This window comes from Lissotriton helveticus, chromosome 7 (genome assembly GCF_964261635.1).
Source record: "Lissotriton helveticus chromosome 7, aLisHel1.1, whole genome shotgun sequence".
Classification (NCBI taxonomy): Eukaryota; Metazoa; Chordata; class Amphibia; order Caudata; family Salamandridae; genus Lissotriton; species Lissotriton helveticus.
In genome coordinates this window covers 836,028,138-836,043,809 of record NC_136068.1, presented here as the reverse complement: position 1 = coordinate 836,043,809, position 15,672 = coordinate 836,028,138, and the positions used below count along the sequence as shown (strand labels likewise).

The window sequence follows — 15,672 nt, the reverse complement described above, 5'->3', positions numbered from 1 at the left end:
GTCTCGCATACGCAGTGTTCATTCGCTGCTTAGGAGACCTTTAGCCGTCGTGCAGCTCTTTTTCAAAGCACATACTGGTACTTGTGGGGGCATACGCCTTGCGGGAGTGCGCAGCGGCGTGCCACAAGCACGAGTATGTGCTTTGAAAAAGAGCAGGCTGCGCGCTCAGGCACGCACCTTCACCATGCTTTTTTAAAAAAATGCCTTTTAGAGCTTGCGCGCACCACTCCCGGGCTTGTTCTGTTTGTAGATCCATGTTCTGCCGGCTTAGTTGAACAATTATCCTGAACCGGTGCTAACTGTCACTTATCTGATAACTTTCATAACCCCATCTCTCACAGTGACTGGTATTCCAGTCTTTGTAGCACGCATGCGTCAGTGTACCAAGGAGCATGGATGATCATTCATTTTTATGGAGTCTGTGCACTGAGCTAACTACAGATGCTGTGATTGTAAAGGTAGTGGGTGAACTTGCGGGTTTATTGCTCGTGGAATTTTTGTGGGATGCACGATTTACACAAGGCTGTAGACTGCGTGCAAACTGTACAGGATGTTGGCCCTACCCACACGAAATATGCACAAAATACCTGCTCAATCATTTGGGTGGTCGTCTACTTAAAAACAGCACTCAAGTTATGCCCTCTGGTATAAACATCATTCAAGATAACTGCTCGATGTATCGGGCAGTATGTCGTCTGCATGACATTGTCTACTCGAATCAGCCTCCTTAATGCAAAAGTCGCACAAAAAGCGCAAACACGAAATATAAGAGACACACTAAACACAATAATGATTTACGTGAGATTACACTTGTGTAAAAAAGTCACCTGGGACTACTTGTGAAAAGTGCCAGCTGCAGTGAGTTAGAGGCTAATTCCTTCATCATGGCACTGCAAACCTCTCACATTCCCTATCATTGTGCTCAATCACCTCACTGTGGCCGATCATGTACCCACAGCAATTCACAACTTCTTGTCTTATGCAATTAGCTCCTCGCAGTGTCTTTTAAGGTGCCCAAGCTAGCACACTGCCTGCCCATGTGCCCAAACCCCTAAATGTATATGTCTGAGACCGAGACTAAGTAACATGGACCTAGTGTTGTTTATCCATGCGCATCAATCTTTCTGCTTCATCAGGTCAAGTGTTCTAAGCGTCTCTAGCTGTTGTTCATGCTCCCCAAAAACTTCAATTTGTTTGTGTGCAGAAGCTCCCCCCACTGTCTGTTTGTCTGTTGTGTACCCTACACTCCTCAAACTGTCTACCAAGTGCTCCATACTCCTCACTGTGATTGTTCATGTGCCCAAAGCTTCTCACGCTCTGTTCGTGAGCACCACATTTCACGCCTCGTGCGCATCAACCTTCTCACTTCATCAGTTCATGTGAAGTAAGCTTATCATCCATGCAGCCCAGAAACGTTACACTGTCCTCAAAAAAGCTTCTCACTGTCTCACCATCTGATCCAAGCCCCCTATATCTGCCTATCTTCTCATATGTCTGCCTTTGTATATATCAAGTTACTTATGCATGCTGACCCTGTGCCAAAGCTCCCCACAATGTCTGAGCATGTCTCCCATTGAGTGAACAGCAGTTACATTAAGACCAGCTCCATAGGAATATACACCATCCTATTTCACTCAAGAGAAGCTTCTGTAAGTCCCGCCTACTAGCCTCTTCACAGGACGGAGCCAAATTAGCCTACCCAGGAAATATATTTGAAAGTCATCCTAACACATTGTGTTTCCGGAAAAACATATCAAGCTGGAGACCCAGACAAACAGGAAGCTAGGTTGAATTTCGGACAGCCTGCTGTCCACAGCTTTGAATGAAGCAGGCACTGTGTAAAACATTCAATGGGTGCTGCTTTGTGACCTAGAAATGATGGGAACATGTCCTTCTGAAACAACACACCATCGCTTTTCTAGGACCCTTTTAACACACCACTCCCTCTCCCATCCATGCCCTTTGCACACAGACACGCATTCACGCATGCACGCATGCATTCACGCGTGCGTACACACACACACAAACACACACATACACAAACTTCATGCATCAGGGGCAGCTGCACCAGGGCCTTGAGGCTTGTGGGAGCTATTGAGCGCCTATTCCTGCTTCATTTCAGATTTCTTACATTAGCCAAGGAGCCTATCTCCCTGTAGCACTACAGGTCATCACACGCTGCCTACCCCGCTGCGCACTATCATGCACTTTGCACCAGGCTCCGTGGCTAACTACAAAATATGCTTTGTGCCTGTGATGTACTAACACCTCCATCTATCACCTCCTTCACAAGGCAACATCCCTGAACCCACCTCTCCCCCCTGTAGCCTATGAAACTACACTTACTAAACCACGCCTTCCTTCTGTGCACCCGTGCAGTGGCACCAGGCCCCACACAAACCCACTCAACCAAGATCACTGCTGTACTTAACCCGTACACTTAGGCCTTTCCCACTCCAAGTCTTTGACCCACATTTCCAAGGACGCAGGTACCACTTGTACAAGAGGTGCGATGGCTCGGCAACACTCTTCTCTCTGCGCATTTGAGCCTCACCCGCATATGAGGTGCTATTTACTCCATTAATACTTATTAACAACTAAAAAACATCTCTGTCTCCCGTTTACACTTCCAAGCTTTACAATTTCCCTTCATGTTCTTTTAATGTGGACAACATGGCTGAAATGCTTTTCAAAGTTTTTTTATCCGTGTTGCACGGCAGCACTGCTGCTGTGCAATATGACTGAAAGTTTAAACCAAACAAGCATTGGCATAGCCAATAGGTCTCGCCTTTGGGACCTTATAAGTGTTTAGTTATCCAGCACAATATCCTTGGTGCAACAACATTAACTGTTGCATGGCTAAACACTTATAAGGTCCCAAAGGCGAGACCTATTGGCTATGCCAATGCTTGTTCTAAAGGCCACTGGAGTCAAGCTATCCTGGCTGAAGATGGCTGATAGCCAGAAACCGGTCCTAGGATGCTTGATTCCGGTCCAGGAAAGACATGGCTTGGCAGTTCGGGCTGGACTGTTCCCATGAGGCATGATCTGCATATGGCCATGTCTGAACTGGGGTGGCTTGGTGAGAAAAATAACGATGGATTAAACCCATATCTGTGACTGGGGGTGAATGTTTGCCATTCTGCAACATTCCGTCCATTATCTTGTGTGTTTTGCTATTCACCCTATGTGGGAGGGTATGCCCAGACATGGGTCCCTTGCTACTAGGCCACTGGAGTCAAGCTATCCTGGCTGAAGACGGCTGATAGCCAGAAACCGGTCCTAGGATGCTTGATTCCGGTCCAGGAAAGACATGGCTTGGCAGTTCGGGCTGGACTGTTCCAATGAGGCATGATTTGCATATGGCCATGTCTGAACTGGGGTGGCTTGGTGAGAAAAATAACGATGGATTAAACCCATATCTGTGACTGGGGGTGAATGTTTGCCATTGTGCAACATTCCGTCCATTATCTTGTGTGTTTTGCTATTCACCCTATGTGGGAGGGTATGCCCAGACGTGGGTCCCTTGCTCACTAGGCTACTGGAGTCAAGCTATCCTGGCTGAAGACGGCTGATAGCCAGAAACCGGTCCTAGGATGCTTGATTCCGGTCCAGGAAAGACATGGCTTGGCAGTTCGGGCTGGACTGTTCCCATGAGGCACAGGGTCAAGACTGATTTGCATATGGCCATGTCTGAACTGGGGTGGCTTGGTGAGCAAAATAACGATGGATTAAACCCAGATCTGTGACTGGGGGTGAATGTTTGCCATTGTGCAACATTACGTCCATTATCTTGTGTGATTTGATATAGTGGTTGTTACCATAGTTCAGATGTATACCACTATAGGTAAAACATATTATTACCCCCTGAATGAATGCACACTATCCCTTTATTACCCGAGTTAGTCGCGCTCAATGCATCTACATAAGAAGCATGGAAGGCTGAATTGCCTGCTAGTGTTTGCAAAGTGCAGGTTAGAAAACAAGTAACCACAAGCAGCGCTGAATACACCGCCTGTCCTTGCTGCTGTGTGTAACTGTCCTCTTTAAACAGCAGTGCGTTTGTGGCTGTACCCTGCAATTCGTGTTCGCTTCGCTTTTCCTTCTCCACGTGTTGTGCAAACTTCCCACGGTGCTCGGTACCGTGCTCCGGTGTTGGTGATGCAAATGACCTCAGGACAGCCTATTTGTTAGGTCTGCCGAGAGTGAGGTATATCTCTCTCTTACAGAGTTAGTAATGCGCCTCTAAGAAGCACAAAGGGCCCTGCACTCAGTGAAACGCATCTGGCCTTTCCTTTGTCCAGTGCAGTCTGGCTTTTCATAACTGAAGTTAGTTTTTCGAGCATTCACGGAACAGAGGAACGGTTGTCATTAGTGCTGGCTGCATTGGGTTCCAGCACAGGGACTGATAGCAATGCAACGGTCGTGTTAGTCTGTGTCTCTAGCTTTCAGATGGCTGCCATGATGTGACAGGGCTGGGTCAGCAGTTTATTGTAATGCTTTGGAGGAGCAGAGGGGGAAGGCCTTTGCAAGGATGATCTTTTTCAAGTGAATGTAACAGGAGAGTCCCCGGCAAGGGAGAGCTCTGTTTCATAGTTTTTTTCCACTGTACTCTTCTACTTAAAACATAGTTGAAAGACTGTCTAGCACATGGTTACTCCCTGTGCATAAACACACTGTTTCTTCCCTGTAAAGTCAACCGATCAATTAAAGTGGCTTAATTTGTCAGTACAAGCAATACACAAAAGGCGAGTTTGCCCTTGTGAGTCTATTTTCACATTTTCAGTATTACACATGTGTAAATCTGCCGCAGTAGGGAGTGGAAATTACACAACAAAGATGCCCTGGAAAGTTTGGGAACACCCATTTGCAGGCTTTGTGAATACAAAATGCACAATTGCTATGCACTGCAACTACATTAAGATTCACAAATGGATTCACGTCTATTGAGGTCCACATTACGACTCATTACGGCATCCCCCTTCCTGTATCAGTGGTTTGTGAACGAAAGTGTAGCCACAAACCATTGGTAGGATAGTGGTACCTGAAGGTAGGTTGTGTCCATTCTCAAAGAGGAAGCTTTGCGTGAGGGAAAGCTTCCCATTTCTAAGCGGGGCATCAGGGTAAGCTGCATGCCCCCCCCAATGTCCAGTCACATAATGTAAACTTTGCATTTCGATTGCAGCTCCTGTCCCTCCATGTGCAGTAGTGATGTCTGCTGTGCCCCAGAGGCCTCAATCAGAGCTTCCGCAGCCATTGGTAAGGTTTGCAGAGGGAAAGCTGCCTGATTAGTATGTGTGGTGGTGAGGGTCTGAAGCTGTAGACCCGTTGAAATCCCCACATCCCTAAAAACCTACGCGGTGAGCAGAGGTGAGCGAGCTACCAGTCGTAGGGATCTGGGGAAAAATAGGGAAAGGGGAGTGAGGGAGAGAAACACCAGAGTGGAGCTGGCTCTCCGCCATGCAATCGTCTGACTCAAGGGGCGGCACCGCTCTGTCTTGATGTTAGGAGGTAGTTCTGAAATGTCTGGACGATAAAATACAGTATGTAAGCACATAAGAGCAGGCAGGTGGACCAACAATGTACAAAGAATGAGCCCAGACTTACAGTGGGTGTTGCTTTAATGACCTATGAACTGAACAGGAATCCAGCAGAAGACCCAGGACGCTACCGCAAACACACCGGTCAGCAACTAGGTGTGGCGGACAAGAGGCAGTACAAACAAAAAGACAGTGTACGGGATGACTAACTGGGGAACCGAGGCAGAAAAACAACACATGTGAGCAACGCAATACACGTACGAACAGATATGAAAAGCGAAGTACAATGTTACTAAATGCAAATTGAGGTATTAAGAATGGCTCTACCACCTATCACTCGGTAATGAGTAAAAACCCAGGAAGTGAGTGACTGCTCTGCAATTAGCTCTCTAGTATTCCCGTTCTTGCTAGTTTCCACTGGCCTGTTTTGCTGCGTTTCCAACCCCTGTGTACCTGATGCCTCACCTGAATCCTGACAATTAGGCAGAATTCCTACAAATCCACCAAAATCAGCATTTTATGCTACACCATATCAATACACCTCTTTGCAGTGCAAAATTATCCTTTGGGTATTATCATATGTTTTTGCTTCCACATAATACTAATAAAGCTGTTTGGCGCCTGTATGAATATCCTAACAGTTATTAATGATGACGACAATTACAACGTTGATTATGAATGATAAAGATAACACGGATAGAGAACTACAGTTACATATAAAAATGTTACCTTCTAATCCAGTTTTATGTAATATTTTCTTGATATCTTTTAGGCAGCAGTATAATTGTAAAGGACTGCAATTAGGTGTTAGGATGATTTTGACCAAAAACACTGTACACAAACATCTCTATTTGCACACAATAATGACGAAAGTTGCATTCAAGTGATGAATATATTTTGCTAACCCTAAAATTTGCTTGGCCATCATCGCGGACACAGGTTTATCTTGTCAGCTGTGGAGACATGCTGGTTTCATTACCCACTGGATGAAAGTATGTTGCTGCCCAGTTCCAATGTGAACATGCTTAAGAATTATTGTGTTGTCATACTTTGATAACAAGTCATATGTGTTCCTCCAATGAACGCTGGCAGATCTATGTGACATCCAACCCTGCTCTGTTTATTAGATACGTTTCTAGCTTGGCATGACATTTCAAAGTTGACTTTTCGTTTTTTCTCTACTTTTCATCAGCTAAATGAACAGCCCTTGAACTGGTCCATGCTGACTCGAAAAGATTGTTTGAACCTTGGAGGTCTCCTCGTAGGGAACAGCTGTAACTATGTTCCAGATGTCACCTTCATGTCCTTCATGCTATTTTTTGGAACATTTGTTTGTTGCACCATGCTTAAAAACTTCAAGACATGCAGATACTTTCCTACGAGTGTAAGTGCTTTCTTTGCATTATTTGCAGTGTTTGAAGGCAAGCATCCTTTCAAAGTGTGTTGGCTCACGTAATCTGCACAGCCAAGAATTGTGGCTAAATCTAAAGCGGGGTTTGACACAGTGTTTAGTTTTGAAATACTGTACTATGAGTCTGTCCTTCAAAACTCATTATATGTTATGTGTATTACAGTTGGTATTGTATTTATTAACGAGCTTTTGATTTAGTTTTAGTGCAGACTCTACCATGACAACTGTTGAAACTGAATACTCTGAAGCCAAGATTAACTAAGATTTCACACAACACAGCGCAGAGTCAAAATGTGTAGCATTCTGTTGTAGGAAAGGGAAAACACAGCAAAGCACCATATCTACACATAGATTGGCCTTTTACTGGTGTTAACTATACACTGGTGCACAAAAAAACTGGCTTGGGCAGAGGCGAGTGTGCACTGTTTAGCATAAGATCTAGAGCATATCCTAACAGCGCAAATTAATATGCGTAGACAAATGCATTGCATTAGCATTGGAGCAAAACTTTGGGAAATCAGGACTTCAAATTTTTGCTCCAAAATAGATGGCACTCCCTTCGCTATCAGATGAGAATTAATTTTGAAAAGACGCAAAGGTGCACCACTTAATAAAACAGGACAGACACATTATAAATTATCTTCAAATAATCTTCTTTTATTCAAAATGTATAAAAGTCACTCTTAATTGGAATCAACAGCTGACGCGTTTCGTCCAGACAGATGGACTTCTTCAGGGCATAAGAGGATATTGGTTGCACTCCTGAGAGATGTAAGTATCAAAGTGTCCGTAATGTATGGCAACTTCAAGCAAAATAGTAGCAAAACAAGTACACAGGAGTTTTTGAGAATGACAGTATATGTAATCCTTAATTGGTGGCCAAAATAACCAGCCTAATAATAATGCTGGTACGAAATCTATCCAGCAGTGTCATCATAATAAATGAGCGCTGGAAGTACAAATGGACAGTCACCTCATGCTGCCTGAATATGACAGAGATCCGACTCGCATAGTCAGGCAGGATCAGTTGACTGTCCACTTGTACTTCCAGCGCTCATTTATTATGATGACACTGCTGGATAGATTTCTTTCCAGCATTATTAGGCTGGTTATTTTGGCCACCAGGTAAGGATTACATATACTGTCATTCTCAAAAACTCCTGTGGACTTGCTTTGCTACTATTACCGCCGTAATCCAAATACGACGGTTGGAGGGAAAACTCAGGATGTCGGGAGAAGAGACTCTGACTGCTGCTCGGAGACTTTCCACCCAACATCCAAATCGAGCCCATAGTGTGTTGATGGAGAGCCAATAAAAGATTTATAGGTATCAGAATTGTAATCTATTTTCCTGAATTGAGATGTTTGGCAGACTAAAGAGTGCACAACGTGTTTTTAGGGTAAAGAGGGAACAGTTGGATATTCAAATCAACAAGACATTACATAGTGTAATAGAAAATTGATCAAATGCTGGTGCCAAAACAAATGTCAGAGAAGGAATGGTGAATGTGTCATAGTTTCCGAAGTTTTAAGGGCAAGAGTCAAGGTACATTAATGTGAACTTTGAAGTTGAGGAAGTTGTACATCTGGCTTGTCCCACAAATGACTCATGGGACACGGCATGGCCCTCAGTGCCTTTCGTGTCACAGACCTGTGTGTGGCTCGCCCCATTTAGCAAATACTGCTGATTTTTACAAGCGCTACCACAATCTTCCCCTTCAAAAGCTTTGCACGAGGACTGAAAAAGCAAAAAAGCAATAGAGAGAGAGAGCCCCACAGAGCTCCAAACTGCATTTTAAATGTTGTGTGATTATGTGTTAGTGGGCCATACACTCCAGCCACCCTCAGTGCTTAATTGGTAGAAAAAGGTATTTCACTGGAGCCCAGTACAGTTAATACCACCCACAACTCCTGCCATTAATACTGAATATCCATGTCAGCATTACCTATTAACCATCACTCTCAAACATGTGTGACTTTTGGCCTGGGAGTGCTTGTTTTTTCATTTTTTTTAAACGTGTGTTAAGTAGTGAAATACTCCACTTCTAACAAATAGTCTCATAGCGCCACCATGTGGAGAACTCCCATAAATGCATGTCGGTGTTTCGCTCGAAGTGTTGGTGCCGAGCACCGGTAAACACTGGAACAATTCGAACACTGGGCACCCTACATTCAGTAGCGGCCAGTGTCTTGATATAGTGACAGGGTTGGAAGGGTCGGACGGACAGATGGACGGACAAACAAAGAAAAAACAAAAATACACTTATCTGCTGCATCGCGCTCCTCTCCACTGCAGGCTCATGTAATGTTTAGTAAATCACCACACTCACGAGCTGTTGACTTTAAGTATATCTTTATTCCCGGAGCGCCGGGAGCTACCAACTCGTTGCAGCGGTCGGCGCCAGTAAACAATATGGCCGCTTTCCGCTTCCCGTCCCCGCGCTTCCTGTTCCGGGGACGGAACACTAGACCGCTACTACATATCTCCCCCCTTTATGCATTACCAAACAGTATAAACAAAGTCCTTACTTCCAGTTCATGTCATAGTCCTTGAACCTTTCTGGTACCTTTACTCTCCTTCCCACTCAGGTCTTCACACTCTCACTGCTTCCTTCCTCTTCCGATTCCTTGTTCTCTGTCCGTTCTCCTAAGCCGCCTCTATTTCTGTCCATCACTTCCCTTCACTCTCTACTTTGCATCCGCTTCTCTCTCTCATCCTCGCACCCCCTTCTCCTTCTCCATCTGCCACTTGCTGCACTCCTTCTTCTACATTCTCTCCGTACCTTCCACTACATTCGCTTTCACCTTCTTCGTCCACATACTCTGCTCCTTCCATAGTCTCTTCTTCCCACTTCAGGATCTTGCTGCATTTCGCCATTCTGTCCAGTGACCATACTTTGCCGTCACTTAGCAAGGCCGATCGGGCGTAGGGTTCAACCACTTTCAAGGGTGATGAAAACTTGCTTTCTCCCTTTCTCTTCAAGATGGCCAGTTTTACACGAACCCAATCGCCCTTCTCCAAACCCACTTCCTGAGTGTTCCGTCTCTTGTTGTAGTGAGCTGTGTATACCTCTTGTGCTCTCTCCAGATTCCTTCTGACCACCGCTGGTGACCACTTACTCTGCACCACTAATTTCCTCCATGCCGTGTTGTCTTTCGTGAAGGCCTCCCTTCCTCTCAATACTTTGAATGGGCTGTATCCCGTGCTCCCTGGGGTGATGCGATAAGCCCAGATCATCTTTTCCAATTCTTTTTCCCAGTCCAGGCCATCATCTATGGCCGCTTGGATGGTGCCCATAATCACTTGATTGAAACGCTCCACTTGACCATTGCCAGCGGGGTGATAGATGGGCGTATGTTTCACTTCGATGCCATTTCTGGTGGTGAAGGCAATCCACTTCGCAGAAGTGAATTGGGCCCCATTGTCGCATGTAATTATTTTTGGGATACCCTCCCTGACAAACGTGGCGCGTAAGAAACGTACCACAGCCCCCGTGTCTACTTGCTCCATAATCTCCACCTCCGGCCACTTGGAATATTTGTCGATGAGTACCACCGCATATTTCTGAGTTCCTGCTTTGTTGAGGACTGGACCCATAATGTCCACTGATATCATTTCCCACGGTCCTTCAGGTACTGGGAATTTCCCCAAGGGTGGTCGTAGCATGCTCTGTGACTTGTCTGCTTTGGCACATGACTCGCACTGTCGCACATGACGTTCCACCTGCACGTCGATAGCCGGCCACCAGTACGCTTGTCTGGCAAGGGCTTTGGTTTTTGTGATGCCCTGGTGCCCTTCATGTAGTAGAGACATCAGATGATCCAGAATGCCCTGTGGTGGAACCACTTTATCACCTCTGAGTAAGAATACCGGGTTCTCCGCCAGTGATAGTGATAGAGATCGCAGGTCACCCGACCAATATTTTCACCACTTAGGTTTCGGGCCCATATATTTCATTTCACCATATACATTGATCAGATGACCACACAATCTACTACCAATAATTGTGAGTCCCTTCCTGCTATTTCTAGTGTACCCGACTTACCATCCACCGATACGGGTACCTATGACCACGATGGGTCAGGGAGCTAGCTGTAAAAGGAAAGGCAGTAAAATACAAAACCCAACATAAAAATGGTTTCAATGTTTCATCAAATGACCACGGACACCTGGGAAGTTTTAAGTCTCTTTATCTAGAGTTCAGTTTTGGAAAATCATTAGGCTTACAGATAAGAGAAAAACGATAATCAGGGTAACAAGGGTACATAATCATACAGGAGAAATGTAAAAGCCACCATCTAAGTTTGTGACTAGGGCTACAGGGAACACACTAAGACAGTTTTCATGAATATGAATGAAAATTTGGAATCCTAACAGATATAGTAAGGGTAAAAAATGAAAACACGCTATAACTTTAACAAACTACTTCAGTCAGTTTATACGAGAAAAGTATAGTCCACCTTAGGAAATTGCAAACTGCAATGGAGAAAATGATTTCTAAAAGGTAGGGTAACATAGGAACACGCTATGAAATTAAATGCAAACTTTATGATATACAATGGTTGCGGAAAGCATGGGAAATTATCATATGCAAAGTGTGTCTTTATTGAAGCAAAGACAGAAAAATAGAAAGGTGCAGTTTTAGAGTTTTCTGCAAGATATTTACCTAGACTGGTGTGAAAACCAACCCTGGCCACGGGTCAGTTAAGGACAGGAGATACCCCAAGGAATAGCAGTCATCAATGGGACAGCAGGTGCAGTATGGACACCTCAGGACAGGACAGGAAACCCAGATTAGGATCACAACAGGACCACCAGGACACAACCAGCACCCGCAGTTCGGAAGCAACGCCTGCGCTCCACCCTCTCTGCAGCTATCAGTCAGAACCCCGATTGGGTTAGCGAACTCCCCAGCAAAGTGCTCCGCCAGCACTTAAGGTTTAGTAAAACCTTAGTCTATGGTCAAATTCGGACAGAGTGCTCCACAGCGCTCTGTATATTCAGTCACCTATTGAGTGCGTTGGGTCAGTGACAGGTCAGCTATTCGGACAAGTCGGACAATTTCTCTAGCTAAACCTAGGCTAGATATACTCTTTTGGGTCAGTGTACCACCCCCCAAATGTTGCAAAGTGTCAGAATACCCAATTTCGATTGGTCCTAAGGTAGGACTTGGTTAACACACCAATCAGAACAGTCTATTGCAAGACTTATTTTGCATTCTAAGGTACCGCCTAGCAAGATTGGGGTTCCCATGAGAGAATACACAGAATATAATAGCAGTGTATACATTTGTTGCAAGTGCAGTACAAGTTCTGTTTCTCCGGCTGGGTGAAGGTGCATCTTCCCAGGCCCTTTTTGGCAGTAACCTTCTCTTGGCTCGGTTTCAATGTCACCTCGCCATGGCTGGTCCTGCGCAGAACTGCACTCCAAGATGGACGCACAACCCCCATCACCCCTCCGTGCCGAGGATACATGAAAAGTAAGCGAAAACAAATTAAAACATAGAAATGAATGACTGTATTACATGTCATGATTTCACACTTCAGGTTTATCATTAAAATGTATACTATGCAATTAGGGGTAAGTGCTACACATAACGACACGATGAGCAATAGCACGAGCTTCACTTCATTATCACATTAAGCTGCCATTTTATGGCGATTACGCATGCGCACCCTTTCCCTCCAGAACTATATCTACATGAAGTCACGTGAGTGTGACTAACGCATGCGCAGAAGAGGAAAGTCAAGCAGCGGCCATATTAGGAACAAGTGTTATTTGTATTAGTAGAACACATAGGCAAGCATCACTATGATACACACGCACATTCAAAATACATAAAATTAGTAAAACGAACAATTGGAATTACGAGATTATAACACATTTTCGAGGTTCTTGACTCGAGCAAGTCGCGATGCGAAATCTTGCTCTATCAATCCCCTCTTTGATGATATTTACTATCATCACAAAACAATGGAACCAGATGCCAACTTTCTTTCACACCTTGTACATTTCTATCTCTTCCAACAGGCGATTCAGTTTCTCTTTCTCATTTTTGGTAGGGTGAGAATTTTTCACCTTTTTATAAATCTGATTATTCATTTCTTCCAATTCAAGCTCATCCGCACTCCGTTTCACTCCTCTCGCATTCACTTGGTATTTCTTTGTGTGTTTGCGACATTTGCAACAGACGAATATGAGAAATAGGATAAGACCTATCACTCCAATTGGCATCAGTACCTTAAACAATAAGCTTTTACCTAAGCTAGCAAACCAATGACCTACATTGGAGAGACCATCAACCAGTCTCTTCCAGGCACTGTCAACCTCGAGTAGTTTGAGTTCCTTTTCCAGATTAGTAATGTTTTTCACATACCTTTTGAGCTGTATACTTTTGTCCGGAATGTAAGTGCAACAATGTTGCGCCTTCAACATCCGGCAGACTCCGCCCTCTTTTGCTAATAAGGTGTCAAGAGCAAGTCTGTTCTGCAAAACCATTGATCTGATCGCAACCATTTCAGTATTGACCAGCAGAAATCCATGAGCCGTGTCCGTAGACAACACATCCACTATTGTGGATAATTTGCAAATTCTGTGAGTGTTCAGAACCACTCCCACTCCAGGTATCAGTGCACTAAAAATACTACCCATTATTTCACCTACACTTTCTCTTTTACTACGCGCTAAGCCATTAGTGTTTTCGTTGCTTCCAGCAATTTCATTCACGTGGTATATTTTCGGGAAAACAATGCCAAAATAGCAGCTTCCATACCAGTGATCCGGCAATTTGAAATAAGCCTTGTTTCCACATATATAATAAATTCCGGGAAACACAGGTTCTGACCCATTTTTGAAACCCCAACCTCCAATTACCTTGTAATTGTGTTCACATTGACTGGAACCAATGAAAATATTATTATAATAACTAGTCTTCTCGCGATGAAGACAGAGTTTCCCTTTCTTTTCGAAATCCAGCAACAAAGCAGGCCCTGCCCCGCCATTTGAGGTGCTTTCCATGTCCTCAGCCCATTTTGGTGTTTTCTGTCTTTTGTCATTTGCCTTTCTTTGGAAACTCTCTCTTCTCTTCTCTGCCATGTTCAAAAATATTTTTTCTTGTTCATGTAATGAACAGGTCAAGTTGTCTCTGTGTGCTTCATTTAAGTCTATGGTACCTATAGTCAGAAAGTATTCTCCCATATAACGTGTAACGTCACTTTTGGTATGTACAGGATTCAGATTTCCACGTATAGGAAGTTCAGAAAATATCACGTCAGAATTAGAATAGTAATACTGTAATGGTCCTCTTTTGTAAAATAAACTAGCTAATATGCTACAGGAAATTCCATAGGTCAGAGGTAGGTGATGATATGTCACGCCTTCAGCTACAGAAGTAGGTAGCTTCATGCAGACATAGCAATCTTCTATTTCCATAGTTTCTACATAATGCACTAACAAGTTTGCGAAAACATTTAGGTGTGTCTGGTTTCTAACTCCGTGGTAATGTAGTCCTTCCTCATCTGATGCTTCTAAGTCTCGTTTTGTCTGTCTGAGTGCCTTTTCACGTCTTTCTACACTTCGTGTTGTCAGTTCTTCAGTGTCGGTAGTCTGAGTAGGGTCAATATTAGTATTTTTGCTTACCATAAAGGGAATGAAAACTGTTAGTCCTATCCAAACTAATATTACTATAACTATACTACATATACATACCTTGCAGCATGTTTTGCAACAACTGCGGCTAGGTCTACCACTCACGTCTGAATCAGACATTTTGGCTCAGAAGAAGTTTTCAACCCCTCTTTGTGGCCTTGCCCAGGTACCTTTATGCTGAGCAATTTCACGGTGGTTCGTCCTCTTCTTCTGCAGAGTAATCAGTAATCGGTTCCCCGTCGCTTTCGTCAGTAATATCAAGATCCTCTAAATTTTCCAGAATCAGATATGTCCATTCACGATCCTGGTATTTCTCATTCATTCTTTTTATTCGATCACTCCTTCTTTTGGAGCTTTCTCCAGCTTGCTCTGCTATTCGTATGCTTTTTCTTCTGTCAGCAAGTTTCTCTTCTACTGTTTTTATTCTTAATCTTAGTCTCTTAATGTATCTTGGTTCGATATTTTTCTTTTTCTTGAGTCTTTTGGTTGGCACTGTCAGTTGACTTTCTTCTAATGCTCTTTTGTTTTCATTCGTTTGTGGCGCTTCTTTTGTCTCTTCCCTTCCTGTCTGACTAGTCCCAGGTCTTGTATCTAATTCTGCCTGGTTACTAAGCTGGCCTGGTTCAGGAGAATTTTGGTTCTTGCTTTCGAATGTCTCTGTTTCTGTGTCCTGAACACGTTCTTCTAGTTCTATCTGATCCTGTTCAAGCACTACGATCTCTTGATTTTCTTCCGCTCAAACTTTTGTACTAGTTCTAGTCTGTCCCTTTTCAATATCAGGAGTCAGTGGAGGAGTATCGATCACTTGTTCTGTCCCTGTCTGACCTCCCTCTTCGTCCTCGGATTTGATGTGAATCTCAATGATCTGAGGGTCTTCGCCTGTGCCTGTCTCGACCTCTCTAATCCACTTTCTATCTTCGTAGATTCGCTCTCTTGTTCTGATTTGGTCTTCAATGAAATCGATTATAGGTATCCAATCATCTTGGCTGGTGCTCGGTTGCTCGTCATCAGCTACTTCAGGACCAACGTCTGCAGGACCCTCAGCTGGACTGGTGCTCGGCTGTACGTCATCA

At 44.1% G+C, this 15,672-nt stretch overlaps 1 protein-coding gene across 1 annotated transcript in view; it reads left to right on the top strand.

Moving 5' to 3' along the window:
* LOC144769271 (electrogenic sodium bicarbonate cotransporter 1-like) overlaps nucleotides 1-15,672 on the top strand; it is a 584,697-nt gene that overhangs the window by 397,765 nt on the left and 171,260 nt on the right. Inside the window, exon 13 of the mRNA XM_078653329.1 lies at nucleotides 6,733-6,924. Within this exon, the coding sequence (XP_078509455.1) occupies nucleotides 6,733-6,924 (192 nt within the window). The remainder of the gene's footprint in view (nucleotides 1-6,732; nucleotides 6,925-15,672) is intronic.